The sequence below is a fragment of the Rhinopithecus roxellana genome, chromosome 3 (genome assembly GCF_007565055.1).
Source record: "Rhinopithecus roxellana isolate Shanxi Qingling chromosome 3, ASM756505v1, whole genome shotgun sequence".
Taxonomy (NCBI): Eukaryota; Metazoa; Chordata; class Mammalia; order Primates; family Cercopithecidae; genus Rhinopithecus; species Rhinopithecus roxellana.
The window spans coordinates 145,326,473-145,342,746 of record NC_044551.1 but is presented as its reverse complement, the minus strand read 5'-3'; the positions used below and the strand labels follow the sequence as shown (position 1 = coordinate 145,342,746).

The following is a 16,274-nucleotide window of genomic DNA, read 5'->3' as shown; positions in this document are numbered from 1 at the left end:
AGGAGAAATAAAATGCTCAAAGAACACATACATGATTGTATAGTTTTAAAAGCCAGCAGTTTCTGTGTAGTTCAATATAAAAATGTTATTCCTTTTGAAAATATTGGAAAGTATCAGACTTGCTTATTCACTTTGGGTAATACATCTTTTCACCAATGTACATACAATTTAAATTCAGAAGAGAGTAACATTTCTATTCATGTAAATGCCACACACATTATTTTACTCATCAAGGCCTTCAAATAAGTTTCACATCTGACTTTTACATTAGGCCCAAGCCAAATGTATTTTCATTTGTTTTAGTTCATTTCTTCTGTTTCAGTTAATTCGTTTATAGGGCATTGGGACTTCATGTGGCTACTTTGGGCATCTTTTATTTTTAAGAATTTATGATTTATAAAAATGATTATAGCATTTATAGTTTCAAAGGAATTTCATATATATTAATTGTTTTAAACTTTACAAAATGCACATAAGGCTAGGATTTCTATTATTAAATTTTACAGATGAGAAATGAAATGTATCTAACCAATGGCTAAGCCAGAAACGGAACCTCAGTCTTCTAACTCTAAAAGGTATTATAATATGCTTTACCACTACAAATCTTATTTATTAAGTTATTTTAGTTGACTAAATTAATACTTTTAAAGAATACACTGTCAAATTACTGATTCTCATTGCATGAAAAAGCCAAATTGAGCAGTAAGTATAAATTCTCTTATCTTTCAAGGTATTGGAAGGCTTAAGTTTTCTACAAAATAAAAAGTGTATATTTTTTCTTTTTTTCTCATATCTTTTCTAAACTATCAATTTAGAAACATTTCTATTTCTGCATTTCCATTGATCACTCTCATGTGCTTGTTGAATTTGGTAATCCTGTTTGAGAAAGCTCCTTTAACAATGCTGTCACAGTTCAGGGAGTCTTGGCATGACATACGTAACCCTTCTGTATGGTATTCTCTCTGGCGTTACATTCTTACGTTACTTTCTCTCTGGCATTGCATTCTTTCACTTTCCATTTTGTACTTTTCTCTCTTGCTTTATTTGTATGTAGTATTCTGAAGTCCAAGTAACAAAATGTCATTTGGAAGTTATGTGAATTATTCGTAAATTACATAAATATGTTTATAAGGAGTTATTGAATTGTTCGTGATGGTGATCCATGAAATAACTAAGAAAATTTGTTTGATTTTGAATGATTTCAGCCAATGAAAAAGTATAGAAAACAGTATAACAGACACCCCTAACCCATTTACCCATCACACAAATGTCATAGAGATTGATGTTTTGTAATATTTAGGAGTTTTTTTAAGTAAATAAAAAATTACAGATACAGCTAAGGTCATACATAATTAACTGCTATTCCTTTTTCTCCATCTTCACCTCTTAACCTACATGGTAACCATTATCCTGATGTTATTTGTTATCCTTATGCATGGTTTTTATTCTTTTGTTTGACATGTATATGTATGTATGTTGTATATATATGTATAAACTAGCAGCATATAATCTTTTGTGTATTTTAAAAAATATACATTAATGTCTCACTGAGCCTTAGTATTCTGCATTGTAAATAATTGTTTTAATAATTGTACAAGTAGATCTATTTATTTTCCTAATGGTAGACAATTAGATTATCTCTATTTTTGTCAGTTATGAATACATACAAACAGTACTACAGTGCACAGTTTTATACATGCCTTTTTGAGCACTTGTATGTTTCTTGGATAGATATTTAAAAGAGGAATTGCTGGGTCATCTAGACCAGTATACACGATCTTTAACTTTACTAGACATTTCCAAATTGCTCTCCATATCTTCCCAGCATACTGTGTTGAAAAGACTGTCCTTTGTCTACTGTGTTGCAGTGTCACCTTTGTCATAAATCAAGGAAGTGTATACATGTCAGTCTGTTTCTGTGCTTTCCATTCCACTGGTTATATATGTATATTACTGTGCCAAATCACACTACTATAATTACTATAACATTATAATATTGAGTCATCCAGTTCATGAACATGGTATATTCCTTCACTTAATTAGGTCTTCTTTACTTTCTTTCGATAGTGTTGTGTAGTTTTCTGTGTAGAGTCTTGCTCATTTTGTTAGATTTATTCTTAGGTGTTTGATTTTGTTTGATACTATGGTAAATTGTATCATTAAAAATGTTTTATTTTGAATTACAGGTTGAGCATTCCTAATCTGAAAATCTAAAATCTGAAATGCTCCAATGAGCATTTCCTTTGAGCATCATATTGTTGCTCAAAAAGCTTTGGATTTCAGAGCATTTTAGATTTTATTTAAAATGCAGATATTTCAAGATCCAAAAAATTGAAATTGGAAACACTTCTGTCCCCACGTGTTTTGGATAAGTGATATTCAACCTGTATTTGTTGCTAAAATATAGGGGAAAAGTTGATTTTTGAATACTGAATTTGTATCTAAAGTTCAGTTTTTAAAGATTTCCTTGGATTTTCTGGGAGCACAATCATGACATATAGGAATAATGAGTTTTATTATTTGCTTTCTAATCCTTATACCTCTTATTTTTATTTTCCTTTCCTGCCCATTTTTTTTCTTTCTTTCTTTCTTTTTTTTTTTTTTTTTTTTTTTTTTTTTTTTTTTTGAGATGGAGTCTTGCTCTGTCGCCCAGGCTGGAGTGCAGTGGTGCGATCTCAGCTCACTGCAAGCTTTGCCTCCTGGATTCATGCCATTCTCCTGCCTCAGCCTCCCGAGTAGCTGGGTCTACAGTCGCCTGCCACCGCGCCCAGCTAATTCTTGTATTTTTAGTAGAGACGGGGTTTCACTGTGTTAGCCCGGATGGTCTCGATCTCCTGACCTCATGATCCACCCGCCTCGGCCTCCCAAAGTGCTGGGATTACAGGCGTGAGCCACCGCATCCGGCCTCATTTTTTTCACAAGTGAATGTTGAATTTTTTCAAATGCTTTCTCTGTGTTATTGGAAATAATTGTATGGTTTCTTTATTCTGTTAATGTGGTGAATTACATTGATTGGCCTTTGAATATTAAACCAACTTTGTATTTCTCGAAAGCTCTAAGTGGTTTATATAACCTTGGATTGACTTGTTAATAGTTTATTAAGAAGTTTTGCATGTATATTTATGGGTGAAATTGGTCTGTAATTTTTCTTGTAATGTTCTTATCAGGTTTGGATATCAATATTCTTGATATCCAAATCTGAAATTATTTGGGAAAAATTCTTGTTTTGTTCACTAGAAGAATTTTTGTAATATTGGTGCTATTTCTTTCTTAAATGTATGCAAGAATTCAGTAGGGGTGTTCTCTGCATTTAGAGTTTTTCTTGTGGGCTGTTACAAATTTAATAAATATAGGATTGTTAGGTTTTCTATTTCTTGTGTCATTTTGTGATTTTTAAAAAAGGAGGTAAAGACATATATTAAAAAAGATTAAAGAGATATAAAATATTTGATCATGTCAATATTTGATTGTTTTATGACAGGCTTATTTTTTACTCTCTGTAAAATTTGTTTTATTTTTATCGTTTTATCATTCTGCTTATACGAAACTACTTTCCAGGTTCTTACTGTGTTAAGCTCTTTCTGTCACAAGAAGCAGATATACTCAAGTTCCTTCAAGTAATGGAGATGTATTAGGTGCGATATAAAGCCATATGGTGCCATAAGAGAAAGGAATTACACAGGAAGAGAAGGATCTCTAGCACAGTTTGGCATTAGGGAGACTGGAAATGTGTAGCTAATTAGAATACGATACAGCTTTAGGTGTGGAACAGGTTTTCTTTTTATCCCCCATTAGCAACACCTTATAAGGCTTTACTTTGATACCCAGTTATTTATGTGAAGTTTCTCACTTCCTTTTGGCTTTTATCTTTCCTTCCTTTCATTACTAACTATCCTCTTTACCCCTGGTCTAAGTAATTTTTCATCATACCTTTTATTTTCTCATAACTACTTACTCATGATCCCCGGTGCCTTGTGGCCTGTTTCTGTGATTCTTTTTAGCCTCTCTTCAAGCTACCAGGTAACTGAACCTCTCTCATTCTCAGTTAACTCGCAAGAGATTATTTGATTGGCCTAGTTTGAGAAGCTTTTATGCTAGGCCCAGGGGCTGGTTCTGGGGTTTTTTGTTTGTTTGTTTGTTTTTTGAGATGGAGTCTCACTCTCACTTGTGCTGGAACACAGTGACGTTATCTTGACTCACTGCAACCTCCACCTCCTGGCTTCAAGCGATTCTTGTGTCTCAGCCTCCTGAGTAACTGGCATCATCACACTCAGCTAATTTTTGTACAGTTGGGGTTTTGCCATGTTGGCCAGCCTGGTCTCGAACTTCTGGCCTCAAGCAATCCACCACCTTGGCCTCCCAAAGTGCTGAGATTACCGGTGTGAGCCACCATGCTTGACCGGCTTGGCTACTCTTGACCAGGCAGCTATTGCCAAAGTGTGGGATTCACATAGCACAGAGCATGGATACCCTGGGCTAACTCTTCTGCCAAGGGCTGTAGTTGGACAATTTCCCTTAGCAGGGGTGTGTACCTGGAAAATACTGTAATTGATCAATACAGAGAAGTTCTAGAAAATTAAGTCGTTGCAAGAGTTATAGTTCTGCCTCCTCTACATGCTCTGGTGAATGCTAGTAAATAATTAAATGCTGATAAACCAATGTCTAGAATTTGATGTTATAAATATCTTTTAATAGTCATCTACCTGTAACTGAAAAATTGCTGCCAGAAATTATATGTGCTGCCAACCCCAAATAGGGCCTTGGGCAATTAGATATGTAATACCTGTTATTTTAAGATGGGCAAATGAAAATTGATAGACTTTAAACATAAGCAATAGGGAGAACATGCACGGAGGCAGATTAAAAAATGCTTAATGAGGAAGCCATAGCAGTTATCCACTTCTGGTCTTATTTCCTTTTTAATACCCAGGAACAGCTGTGTGTACTGCTAAGAATTCACTTTTCTGCAGTATCACACAGTTCAGGTTGAAGGACCCTATTTAAAAGCTGGACAAAAACCACCTTCTTATTTTCTGTTTTCTTTGCAACTATGGCCATGAGACACAGTTCTGGTCACTGAAATGTAAGTTTTCTGGGGGGATCCTGGATTCTGGAGGACTGCTTTCTTTTTGTGATATATATGCTGCAAAGTAATGTTTTGCCTAATGCCTTTCCATTTGTGAGATAAATTGTGGATATTATCTAAAAACCTTTCTGGTACAATAAGTGAAATTCCTTTCTAATTTTTAGGAGGACTCAGAGAGAGTAATGATAATTACTGGACCAAACATGGGTGGAAAGAGCTCCTACATAAAACAAGTTGCATTGATTACCATCATGGCTCAGATTGGCTCCTATGTTCCTGCAGAAGAAGCGACAATTGGGGTTGTGGATGGCATTTTCACAAGGTAAGTACATTAATTCAGTTTGAATATATTCTTGAAAATAAGTCAAGCCCACATTATCACATGAATTTTCCTTTTGTGTACATATTTAGATGCTCTTAAAGCATTCAGCATTTAGGAAAGGTCAGGCACGGTGGCCCACACCTGTGATCCCAGCACTTTGGAGACCAAGGCAAGAGGATCACTTCAGTCTAGGAGTTTGAGAGCAGCCTGGGCAACATGGAAAAACCCCATCTTGACAAAAAATCAAAAAATTAGCCAGGAACCTGAGGTGGGAGGATCACCTGAGGCTGGGGAGGTTAAGGCAACAGTGAGCCAAGGTCACACCATTGCACTCCAGCCTGGGCAACAGAGTGAGACCCTGTCTCAAAAAAAAAAAAAAAAAAATTATTTTTATCATGACGGATAATACTAGAAAGAACTTAGGAGTTAATTTTGTCCAGTAGTTTCCAAATTATTTTTAGTTATTGAGTTCTTTTTTATCTTATTTTATTTATTATTATTATTTTTTTTTTTTTTTGAGATGGAGTTTGGCTCTTGTTGCCTAGGCCAGAGTGCAATGAAACTATCTCGGCTCACTGCAACCTTCACCTCCCCAGTTCAAGCTATTCTTCTCCCTCAGCCTCCCGAGCAGCTGGGATTACAGGCGCCTGCAACCGTGCCTGGCTAATTTTTGTATTTTTAGTAGGGACAGTGTTTCGCCAGGTTGGCCAGGCTAGTCTCGAACTCCTGACCTCAAGTGAGCCGCCCACCTTGGCCTACCAAAGTGCTGGGATTACAGGCGTGAGCCACCACACCCAGCTGAGTTATTATTTTGAAGAAAACCTTTTGTAGAAAATAAATATTTAAACAGATAAAAACAGATCTGCTCTGTCTTCCAGGGGTAGAAGGCTTAGAGACTTGGCTGTTAGGCTCTGTAGAGCACAGTCTGAAAACTAGTCCATCCTTCCCATTTTAGGTGCAGACCTGAGACAAACTGCAAAAGGCGTTGGACCGAGATCATTTTGTTGATATCCCTTTTTACTCTACAAATATTACATGCAACTAAGTCTTACCCTCAATGTGTAAACCTAAATTTTATGCCATGTTAGGAATATGAGTGAAATATCCTGGTTTCACTAAGGAGAATTCATAGTTTAATCTGTTTAACACCTTCTGATTAATCAGTTCTTAAAGCATTGTGTATATGTCTTACATGTACATTTCTAAAAAGTAAATACAGTCTCTGTGCATAGTCAAGCTCTGTGTACAGAGTGTCTGAGTTGTTGTCCAACTACATATTTATATAATATTTGACTATGGAATCACATCAGCATATATCACATGCTAATGCTGATATTCTTGAGTAGACACTAAAATGCTTTAAAATTTCATTTTCCGTCTGAGAATGAACAAAGTACCCTGAATTCTGTTTGATGCCGTGTCACCAAATAGGTGTTATTCTGATCCCCATATATGTTTAAATTAACTCAAAATAAGAAATTTAAAAAGTCTTTCTTTAGTCTTAAGGCTGTAATTCATTTTCTATTTTATAAGAGAAACAAACCAGGTATTTTATTTTGGTTACAGTATTAAGGAAAGTAACAGAGATATTTAGTAAAGAAAAAAAAGAGAAAAAAGAAAAAAATTATTGGTCAATATAAGAGGATTTATCTGGAAGGGAATCTTGTTACTGAGCGGAATATCAAGATTGTTTGTAGATACAAGTAAAATAAAAGAAGGGTTTATTTTTGTCATATAAGGAGAAGGCTGGAGGTGGTTAGCTGCTTCTGGTGTTTCAGTGGCTCTGCCATTTCACTGGCCTTTCCCTCAGAGTTGTAAGATTGCTGCTGCAGCTCCAGGCATCACATTCCTATTCACATGAGGTAAAAAGGAGACGGGACTGCCATAGCTTCCCCCACCGCCCCTCTGTTTGTTTTTGTTGTTGTTGTTGTTTTGTTTTGTTTTAGGACATCAGTAGGTTTTTAGGATCCTCTCAGAAAACTTACATTTCAGTGACCAGAACTATGTCTCGTGGCCGTAGTTGCAAAGAAAACAGAAAATAAGAAGGTGGTTTTTGTCCAGCTTTTAAATAGAGTTAAGCACAGTAATTGGGAATACAATCAGTGGTAATCAGCAAATAGTTTCTGTCATAGGGTGTGAAATCAGTAATAATCAGTAACAGCTAACCTTTATGATATCTTTACAATATTAGTGTAATATTCTTATCAAGGTACAGGCACTGTTATGTGCACCTTATATAGAGTACTTTATGTAAAGTACATTCAGTGGGTACATGTCTAAGCGTTCTAAACCATGCTAATTTCAAGAAATTGGAGTATTTATCCATTCATTTTCATTTATTCATTCATCCTACATGTACTAAATGAATACCTAACATATGGCAGTCAGAATACAAAGGAACCACAGTTTTTGATTTCATGAAAGCTACCTAATGGAGAAAATCAGCATTAACCAAATAATCACATGCAGAAATGTGAAACTACAGCTATGACAAGTGTATGAAGGCTATTATATGCAAGATGCTGGGTTAGGCTGTGATCCTGGGATATGATCTGGTTGGGGACATCAGGGGAAGGCTTCCCGTAGCAAGTAACTTTTGAGTGCCTATCTGAAGGATGAGTGTAAGAAGGAAGGAAGAACATTTCAGAGAGATCGTGTGCAAAAGTCCTTTAGCATAAAAAACATAGACAATGAGTGAAGGCTGGTCCTCCAGGAGAGCAAGATTCTAGGTGAAGCATAGCCATGTTAGGAGTTTATCCTAAGAACCATGGTAAACTATTGAAGAATTTTAACCAGGGTTTCGCATGATTATGTCTGCATTGGTTACACTGTAAAGAATGTCTGGAGAAAAAACCAAGTAGATCAGAGGAACCCAAAGAGCAGGCTCTTTTGGTGGTCCTGGTGAGAGGATCAGTAGCTTGGATTAAGTTTGTAGTGCTAGTTTAAGTGGAAAGGAGTCATATTTGAAATATATTTGGGAAATAAATCACCAGGACTTGGTGATAGATGGGGGTATGGCAGCTGAGATACTGAGATAAATGAAGTTGTCAGAGATGGCATTGAGTTTGTGCTTCTGAATGGTAAATGCTGGCATTTGCTAGAAGAGGATGATGTTTTTTCATAGATTCTGACTTTATCTTTGTATGTAATAAGTAGAATTATTCTGAGACATTCAAAGGGAGCTATCATGTAGTAGGCAGTGGATATAAAGTTTAGATTTCAGAGACAGAGATTAAAGGTAAAGATGTAAATTTGTTGTGAGACATTTTTGTGTACACGATTGGGTGTGGATGAGATCATTTTGACAGAGAGTATAGTGGAGAAGATTAATGTTATGAGACTGAACCTTAAAACTGCTGAGATTTCATATGAGTAAGAAGGTAAGGTTGAAAACCAACAAAGGAAGTGTAGCCAGAGAAGCAGGAGAAAAAACAGGACATTACAGTGTCACGGGAGCAAGGGGAAAGAGTGCTTCAAGAAGAAAAGAAGTGGTGAATAGTGCTGAAAGGTTAGGTGAGGTGAAACCCGAAAAGTCACCTTTGGTCTTAGCAAAATAACTGTCACTAATGACCTTAGCAGGAGCTGCTTTCGTGGAGTGGTGGGGCCACACTCCAGTTAAAAGAGAGCTAAAGAGTGAGTTAGAGGTCAGGAAGTAGAGGGCGTTAGTACAGATGATACTGCCAGGGTTGGCCAGGAAGAAGGCAGGAGAGATCCATGAGGGGCTTGTTTTGTTTTTAAATGGTAGACTTGAACATATTTCAATAGGATATCCAGTGGGATATGTTATACCCAAGAATTTATGATTCTAAAAAAAACAAAAATAAATTGATCACCTTTGGAGGATCCTAGAATGAATCCTAATGATATTTAAAATCAAAATATCATTAGTCACTTTGGAGGATGAAAACTGAAAAAAAGAAAGATCCAAGCAGGTATCCTATCTTTTCAAATAGGTAACAGGGGGAAGTTTCTCTTTATAGAAATGTTCCAGCTAATAAACAAAGCAGGAATGATAAGAATTAGAGTATCACCCTTTTTGCAACCCCGATGTAATAACAGATTTAAGTAATAATCAGAAATGGCTGCTAATGTCACCAAAGCACAGACAGTCAGACATTAGGTAAAAGTTTGTGACAACTTATGATGTCTTCTGGCCCAAAAAAATCAAACCGAATAGTCGGGCGTGGTGGCTCATGCTTGTAATCCCAGCACTTTGGGAGGCCAAGGCGAGTGGATCACCTGAGATTAGGAGTTCGAGACCAGCCTGGCCAACCATGGCCAACATGATGAAACCCGTCTCTACTAAAAATATAAAAAATACCCAGGTATGGTGATGAGCACCTGTAATCCCAGCTGCTCCAGAGTCTGAGGCAGGAGAATTGCTTGAACCAGGGAGATGGAGGTTGCAGTGAGCCAAGATCACGCCACTGTACTCCAGCCTAGGCAACAGATGGAGACTCTATCTAAAAAAAAAAAAAAAAAAAAAAAAAAAAATCAAACTGAAACTGTTCAGACGTCTAGATTTAGATACCAATTTACAAGAGAAAAAGAGAATAGAGGAACATGTTAAACACCACCATGGGGATACTGTCAGCAAAATCTAGACTGTGGGAAACTATAGGACAAATGGCTGGTGTTTTTTTTAACAAATAAATAGCAATGACAAAAAAAAAAAAATAGTCGGGGAGAGAGGGCAGAGAACCTGCATATTAAAAGAGAGTTGAAGACCAGTCACCCAGTTCCAACATACAGATCTTAATTCAGTCCTGACTCAAACACATAAACCTTTGTTTCAAAGCACTAGTGAAACATTTAAAATTTTTTGAGCACTGACTGGATATCTAATGATACTGAAGAATTACTTTAAATGTTTAAGTGAGATAAACAGTGCAATGGTATGGTTATGATTTAATAGAAAAATCCTTACTTTAGTAATACATGCTAAAATGTTTACATATTACATGATCTGCTATGCAATATTTACATCACAATAATCAAGGATGGATAGGGAAATTTGGTAGGATAGAGATGAAATGAGATTGGCCATAATTGATGATTGTTTGAGTTTGATAATGGCTACATTGGAGTCACATTATGCATTTTTCTTTGTTGTACATCTTTGGATTTTTTATAAGTTTTTTTTTGTTGTTGTTCTAAAGTTCATGGGATTTAGCCATTTGAGAAAGAGACAAGTTCTTTTTGTAGGATAGGCATTGTTTGAAACTGTAGGTATGAAATCAGTGCATTGAATTGCAATTAGCATTTTGGGGCAATACTTCCTAGATTGTGCTTTGTGTACCACATCATAGCATATCAGGATGCAACCAATATCCAGTTGACCCAAATAAGCTTAAAAAAAAAAAAACAGTAAAATGGAGTAGAAGAAAAAATATCAAAATCATGAATTTATAGCATGTGGCACAGAGGTGGAGTTATGCGATAAGAAGGCCATTACATTTTCATGTCATCAATAATGACATAGAAATTTTAATGGTATTAGGAGATGTTAACATTGGCCCAATAATGAGATTTAAACTCTTGTGCTAAAAACATATATATATTTTGAGATGGAGTTTCGCTCCTGTCGCCCAAGCTGGAGTGCAATGTCGTGATCCCAGCTCACTGCAACCTCTGCCTCCTGGATTCAAGCTATTCTCCTGCCTCAACCTCCTGAGTAGCTGGGATTACAGGCATCCACTACCACGTCCAGCTAATTTTTGTATTTTTAGTAGAGATGGGGTTTCGCCATGTTGGCCAGGCTGGTTTTGAACTCCTGACCTCAGGTGATCCGCCTGCCTTGGCCTCCCAAAGCACTGGAATTACAGGTGTGAGCCACCACACCCAGCCAAAAACATGTTTTTATTAATACCTTAGTGCACTATAATTTTATGCTAGACGTTAAGGATACAAACCTGAATAAGATAATTTATCTGTCTTTAAGGAGCTCAAGTGCAGTAAGGGAGATGGAGAAGCAAATCGTTACAATTTGGTAAGACCATGCAATACTAGAGAAGTGTATGTGTGTATGTGTTTATTTGCTTGCTTATTCATTCATTCATGTTTATCCTGCCATCTTCCAGAAAGGAGTGAGGCAGCTTGCAGAAAATTCAAACTAGCATAAGTGAATAAATAAGGATGAGGGCTTAAAATGGAGCCACGACTGAGGCTTAAAACATCAATGCCTAACCACTGCTGTGGATAAGCCATAAATCTGGTTCAAAGGTTTCCACAAAGCTAAATTTGTTCAGTTAAATAGTTCACAGGGCCCAGAAAACCAAATGAATTAATTAGTTAAGAAGAGAACTTAAAACGAATTTTTACTGTGTTTGACAGCAATCTTTTAGTAATAAAATCAGCTAGAAGAATGTATTGGGTAGTATCACACAGACCAGGTTTTACTGGGTCCTGTTGGTTAGAGTTTAGGAAACAAATGTTCGATTATGTTATTCTTGGATCACAGGCTCCACTGAGACAGAAATGGTGCTTGTTCTGCATACCTTTGATCCCCTATTCCTAGTACTAAGTAGATGTGCAGTAAATATTTGTTTAAAAACTGACAATAAAAAATTGTAATATAAATAAGATGTGTTGACATAACTCTGTTTCTTAGTCCAGACTTCTGGAATCTGACTGAAACATCCCCTTGTGATTCAAGCACCATCTAAAATAGTATATTGGAGCTTCACTAAGTTTTGCCACAGGACTCAAAAAGTCATCAAATTTCTATGTAGGGTTCAGTCTTACAAAGAAAACACTTAAGTTTAGGTATGTGGCAGACTAAGTTATTAATACACAGGGAAAGAGCAAAAGTTCCAGTGTCATGAAGGTGGAGACTAATCATGGAGATTAGTCTGTCCTGACAGCACTCTGTGTACCAGTGCACCTTTGTGATGCTGAGTAAGAGGAGATTTGCACTTCATGAAGGTCCAGGTTAAGCTTAGTTGCTCAGTCTGGACTCTGGTCCCTAAAGTGGGAAGTCTCAGGCAAATCTGAGTATCAGACCATGCCAGCAATTCAACTCTCTTAATCTGCTTCTTTCTCTGTAAGATGGGATAATCATGATACTTATATTCCAGGGTGTTGTTGTGTAGTTTAAATAATGCATATGAAACAATCTAGTACCTGACATATAATAGTTCCTCGGGAATATTAGTTATAATTTTAAGTCCCATCTCTATGACACTTACTCTGACCATTTCATTCCACAATGGTCTATTTATGGTAAACTCCTAATGCCCTATTTATTTGGACTCTGAGTTATTTCAGTATCTCTCTTAGTTCATAACTGGTTATCCCATGCCATCATGCTGTTGTTCACTATTTGAGGGAAAGAACTCTACTCCATTGTGTATCCCCTGTCCCACTCAGGATGGCAGAAAGTATAGCTATTACTATAAATTAAAATCAATCAGAAACGAAATTATTTTCACATTTATGTTACATTGTTTTCACTTCATCCTGAAAGTTTTCATTAGTCTGAAACATACCCAGAGATACTAATCCCATATTTCAAAATTTACCACAACTTTAAAGCATTAATTAATTAATAAAGAATTACATGTGCCAGTTTAAAAAGAAATATGCAGATTATGGAGATTTAAATACTGAAATATGGGACACATTCCTGTGCTCCTCCATTCGAGTAGCTGTTAGTTTATCACCTTCAGGTCATGTTTATAGAAGCAGTCTGCCACAGGCCCTGTGTCCCTGCATATTCTTACTGAGTATATCAAGAAAGCCCCTGATTGCTTTTTACATGGGCCACTTATTTGTCATGGTTGTGCTTGCAGCAGACAACCTGGAGGGATAAGTTAATTCCTCCCTTAAAGAGGAAGCTTGCTTCCCTTGTTGTATGTACAGCATCCATGGTACATCATCCTCACAGGACTTCGGGGCTAATGCAAACCAACATGAGTAATAAAGTCTTTTGTCTCTGACCCAGTGGCCTTGTGTCTTCTGCTGGCATCTATGAAACCAGTGGTATTAGGGTACCTTGTTAGCTTTTAAGTAGAGTAAAATCCTAGACTTTACACAGTTTTTGATAGGTCAATAGGATTCTCAGATCTCTTGCTAATATTAATTACCTGCAAAATGTGAGTAAACCAGCTGTGTATGGGAAAGAATGGGGGCTTTAGATCTAGAAAACGCAAGATTCTGTACAAGTTCTCCAGCATCTTGGCCATGTGCAAGTTACTTCATCCTTCTAGAACCCTGAGAGAAGTACCATGCCATAGTCAAAAGAATCAGACATGTTATACTTGAGTACAAATCTTGCTTTTCCCTTTTAACAACTATGTGACCTTTTTCGAATTACTACTTCTCAGTGTCTCCGTTCTTTTCCTGTAAAATGGAGATGATACTACTTACCCTCATATATTATTGTGGAAATTAAATAAAGTACATGAAAATGCCAGACACATAGTAGGTACCTAGTAAAGTTTAGTTTTTTTTTTTCCTTCCAGATTCTATGCCATTAGTATTTTAGATTTAAAAGTCTGTCTTCATATATGTGTGAGTATAATACTCAGTTTTCTAAACTTTGCATCAGTTTTTGCATCTATAAAACAAAAAGTTCGATAATACCGACTTCACAAGGTTGATTTGAGGTAAGTTTTAAAAGGATGTGAAATCACTATGAAATGCTCCTCTTAGTTATTCTCTTTGAAAGAAGTTGACCAAATCTAATCTCCCTGATGCTTTCCCTCTTGGAGTGCTGTGGCCGTAATCGAGTTGAGAATCCAGGAACCTAGAGGTATTGGGGGAACCCCCACCCCCGATGTTCAACATGGGTTCTTTTCTATTTCCCTAAGCATCAGCTGGCCTGAGAAATAAAGAGAAAGAGTACAAAAGAGAGAAATTTTAAAGCTGGGTGTCCGGGGGAGACATCACATGCCAGCAGGTTCCGTGATGCTCCCTGAGCCATAAAACCAGCAAGTTTTTATTAGCAATTTTCAAAAGGGGAGGGAGTGCACAAATAGGGTGTGGGTCACAGAGATCACATGCTTCACAAGGTAATAAAATCTCACAAAGCAAATGGAGGCAGGGCGAGACCACAGGACGGGGCGAAATTAAAATTGCTAGTGAAGTTTCAGGCACGCATTATCATTGATAACATCTGATCAGGAGACAGGGTTTGTGAGCAGACAACCTGTCTGACCAAAATTTATTAGGTGGGAATTTCCTCATCCTAATAAGCCTGGGAGTACTACAGGAGACCGGGGCTTATTTCATCCCTTTGGCTTCGACAGTAAAAGACAGCCATCCCTAAAGGGGCCATTTCAGAGGGCTACCCTCAGGGGCCATTCTCTCTCTCAGGGATGTTCGTTGCTGAGAAAAATAATTTAGCGATATTTCTCCCATTTACTTTTGAAAGAAGAGAAGTATGTTTCTGTTCCTCCCAGCTCACCGGCAGTCAGAGTTTAAGGTTATCTGTCTTGTTCCTGAATATTGTTGTTACCCTGTTCTTTTTTCAAGGTGCCCAGATTTCATATTGTTCAAGCACACATGCTCTACAAACAATTTGTGCAGTTAACACAATCATCATAGGGTCCTGAGGCGACATACATCCTCCTCAGCTTACGAAGATGACGGGATTAAGATATTAAAGTAAAGACAGCCCTAGGAAATCACAAGGGTATTGACTGGGGAAGTGATAAGTGTTCATGAAATCTTCACAATTTATGTTCAGAGATTGCAGTAAAGACAGGCATAAGAAATTATAAAAGTATTAATTTGGGGCACTAATAAATGTCCATGAAATCTTCACAATTTATGTTCTTCTGCCGCATCTTCAGCTGGTCCCTCCGTTCGGGGTCCCTGACTTCCTGCAACATAGAGGCACCACCCACACAGAATGGGATGACGGCAGTGCCTTTCCTCCTGTTCCTCAGGAAGTGGCTGGCCTGGAAGGTGGTCGCATGGAAGATGCACATCCTCCTCCATGCTGAGACATGCCTTTATCTCATGACCCAGGAACAGCCTCAAGGAACTGGCCCAATTGCCAATCACTGTGTGAAAGAACAAATAAGCTTTAAACCTTGTCAGCACCATATTTGTTGTTTCAGCATAGTAGGATTCATTCTCAATTAACTCTATCAAACGTATCAGTTTTTTAGCTACTTTGGGATATATTTTGCAGTGACTTGGTCCTGGTGGGTAGTGTTATGTGGAAAGATATGCCTGTTACAATATGTGAAAAAGAGCCAGTTACAAAGCCTGGCATTCATTTCACTTTTGTATGAGTGATTGTATGTATAAATATATGCAGAGAAAACCATCTAGATAGAAGGCTTATTCCAAAATACCATGGGGGATATGGCTTTATGGTGATTTTCCTTTTCTTGTGTAAATTTTTTAATTTCTAAAATGAATGTGTAAAAAAAAGTAAAACCTCCTCACCCTCACAAATTACCAGTATTGGGTCAAAATGAGATGTTTTATAGGAATCTGGTGAAATGCTTACATGGTCACTGTCTGGCAACTCTTTTTCTGGGGCAAATATCTCTGTCCTACCCAGGGACATGGAATTTGGGGTTTTAAGCTTTAGATCATCCTGGGCACTTCAATATATCAGACCTTACACAAAGTTTTTCCCAGACTGTAAGTAACCCTAGTTCTTATTCCTTTAGGAGTTGATGGCATTCTGTCTGGGAGAGAATACAAGATTCAGAGATTTATGTATTTAATTTTCATAATAAAACACTGCTCATATGGCACTCTAACGCTTTGTGTGTGTGTGTGTGTGTGTGTGTGTGTGTGTGTGTGTGTGTGTGTGTGTCTTTTTGTTGTTGTTCCTTTTTGTGAAGAACGGGGTCTCGCTATATTGCCTAGGCAGGTCTCAAACTCCTGGGCTCAAGCTATCCTCCC

At 37.2% G+C, this 16,274-nt stretch overlaps 1 protein-coding gene across 4 annotated transcripts in view; it reads left to right on the top strand.

Annotated features, from left to right (window-relative positions):
• Window positions 1-16,274, top strand: part of MSH3 (mutS homolog 3) — a 227,530-nt gene that overhangs the window by 155,089 nt on the left and 56,167 nt on the right. For 3 of the 4 annotated variants that reach the window (XR_004056310.1, XM_010386022.2, XM_030927020.1), the window contains exon 20: window positions 5,251-5,408. Coding sequence is in view for 3 of the 4 variants with exons in the window: in XM_010386022.2 (XP_010384324.2) it covers window positions 5,251-5,408 (158 nt within the window). In the remaining variant the exon portion in view is untranslated. Of the gene's footprint in view, window positions 1-506; window positions 576-5,250; window positions 5,409-16,274 lie in introns of those variants that run through there. The other variant, XM_030927021.1, reaches the window with a different exon arrangement.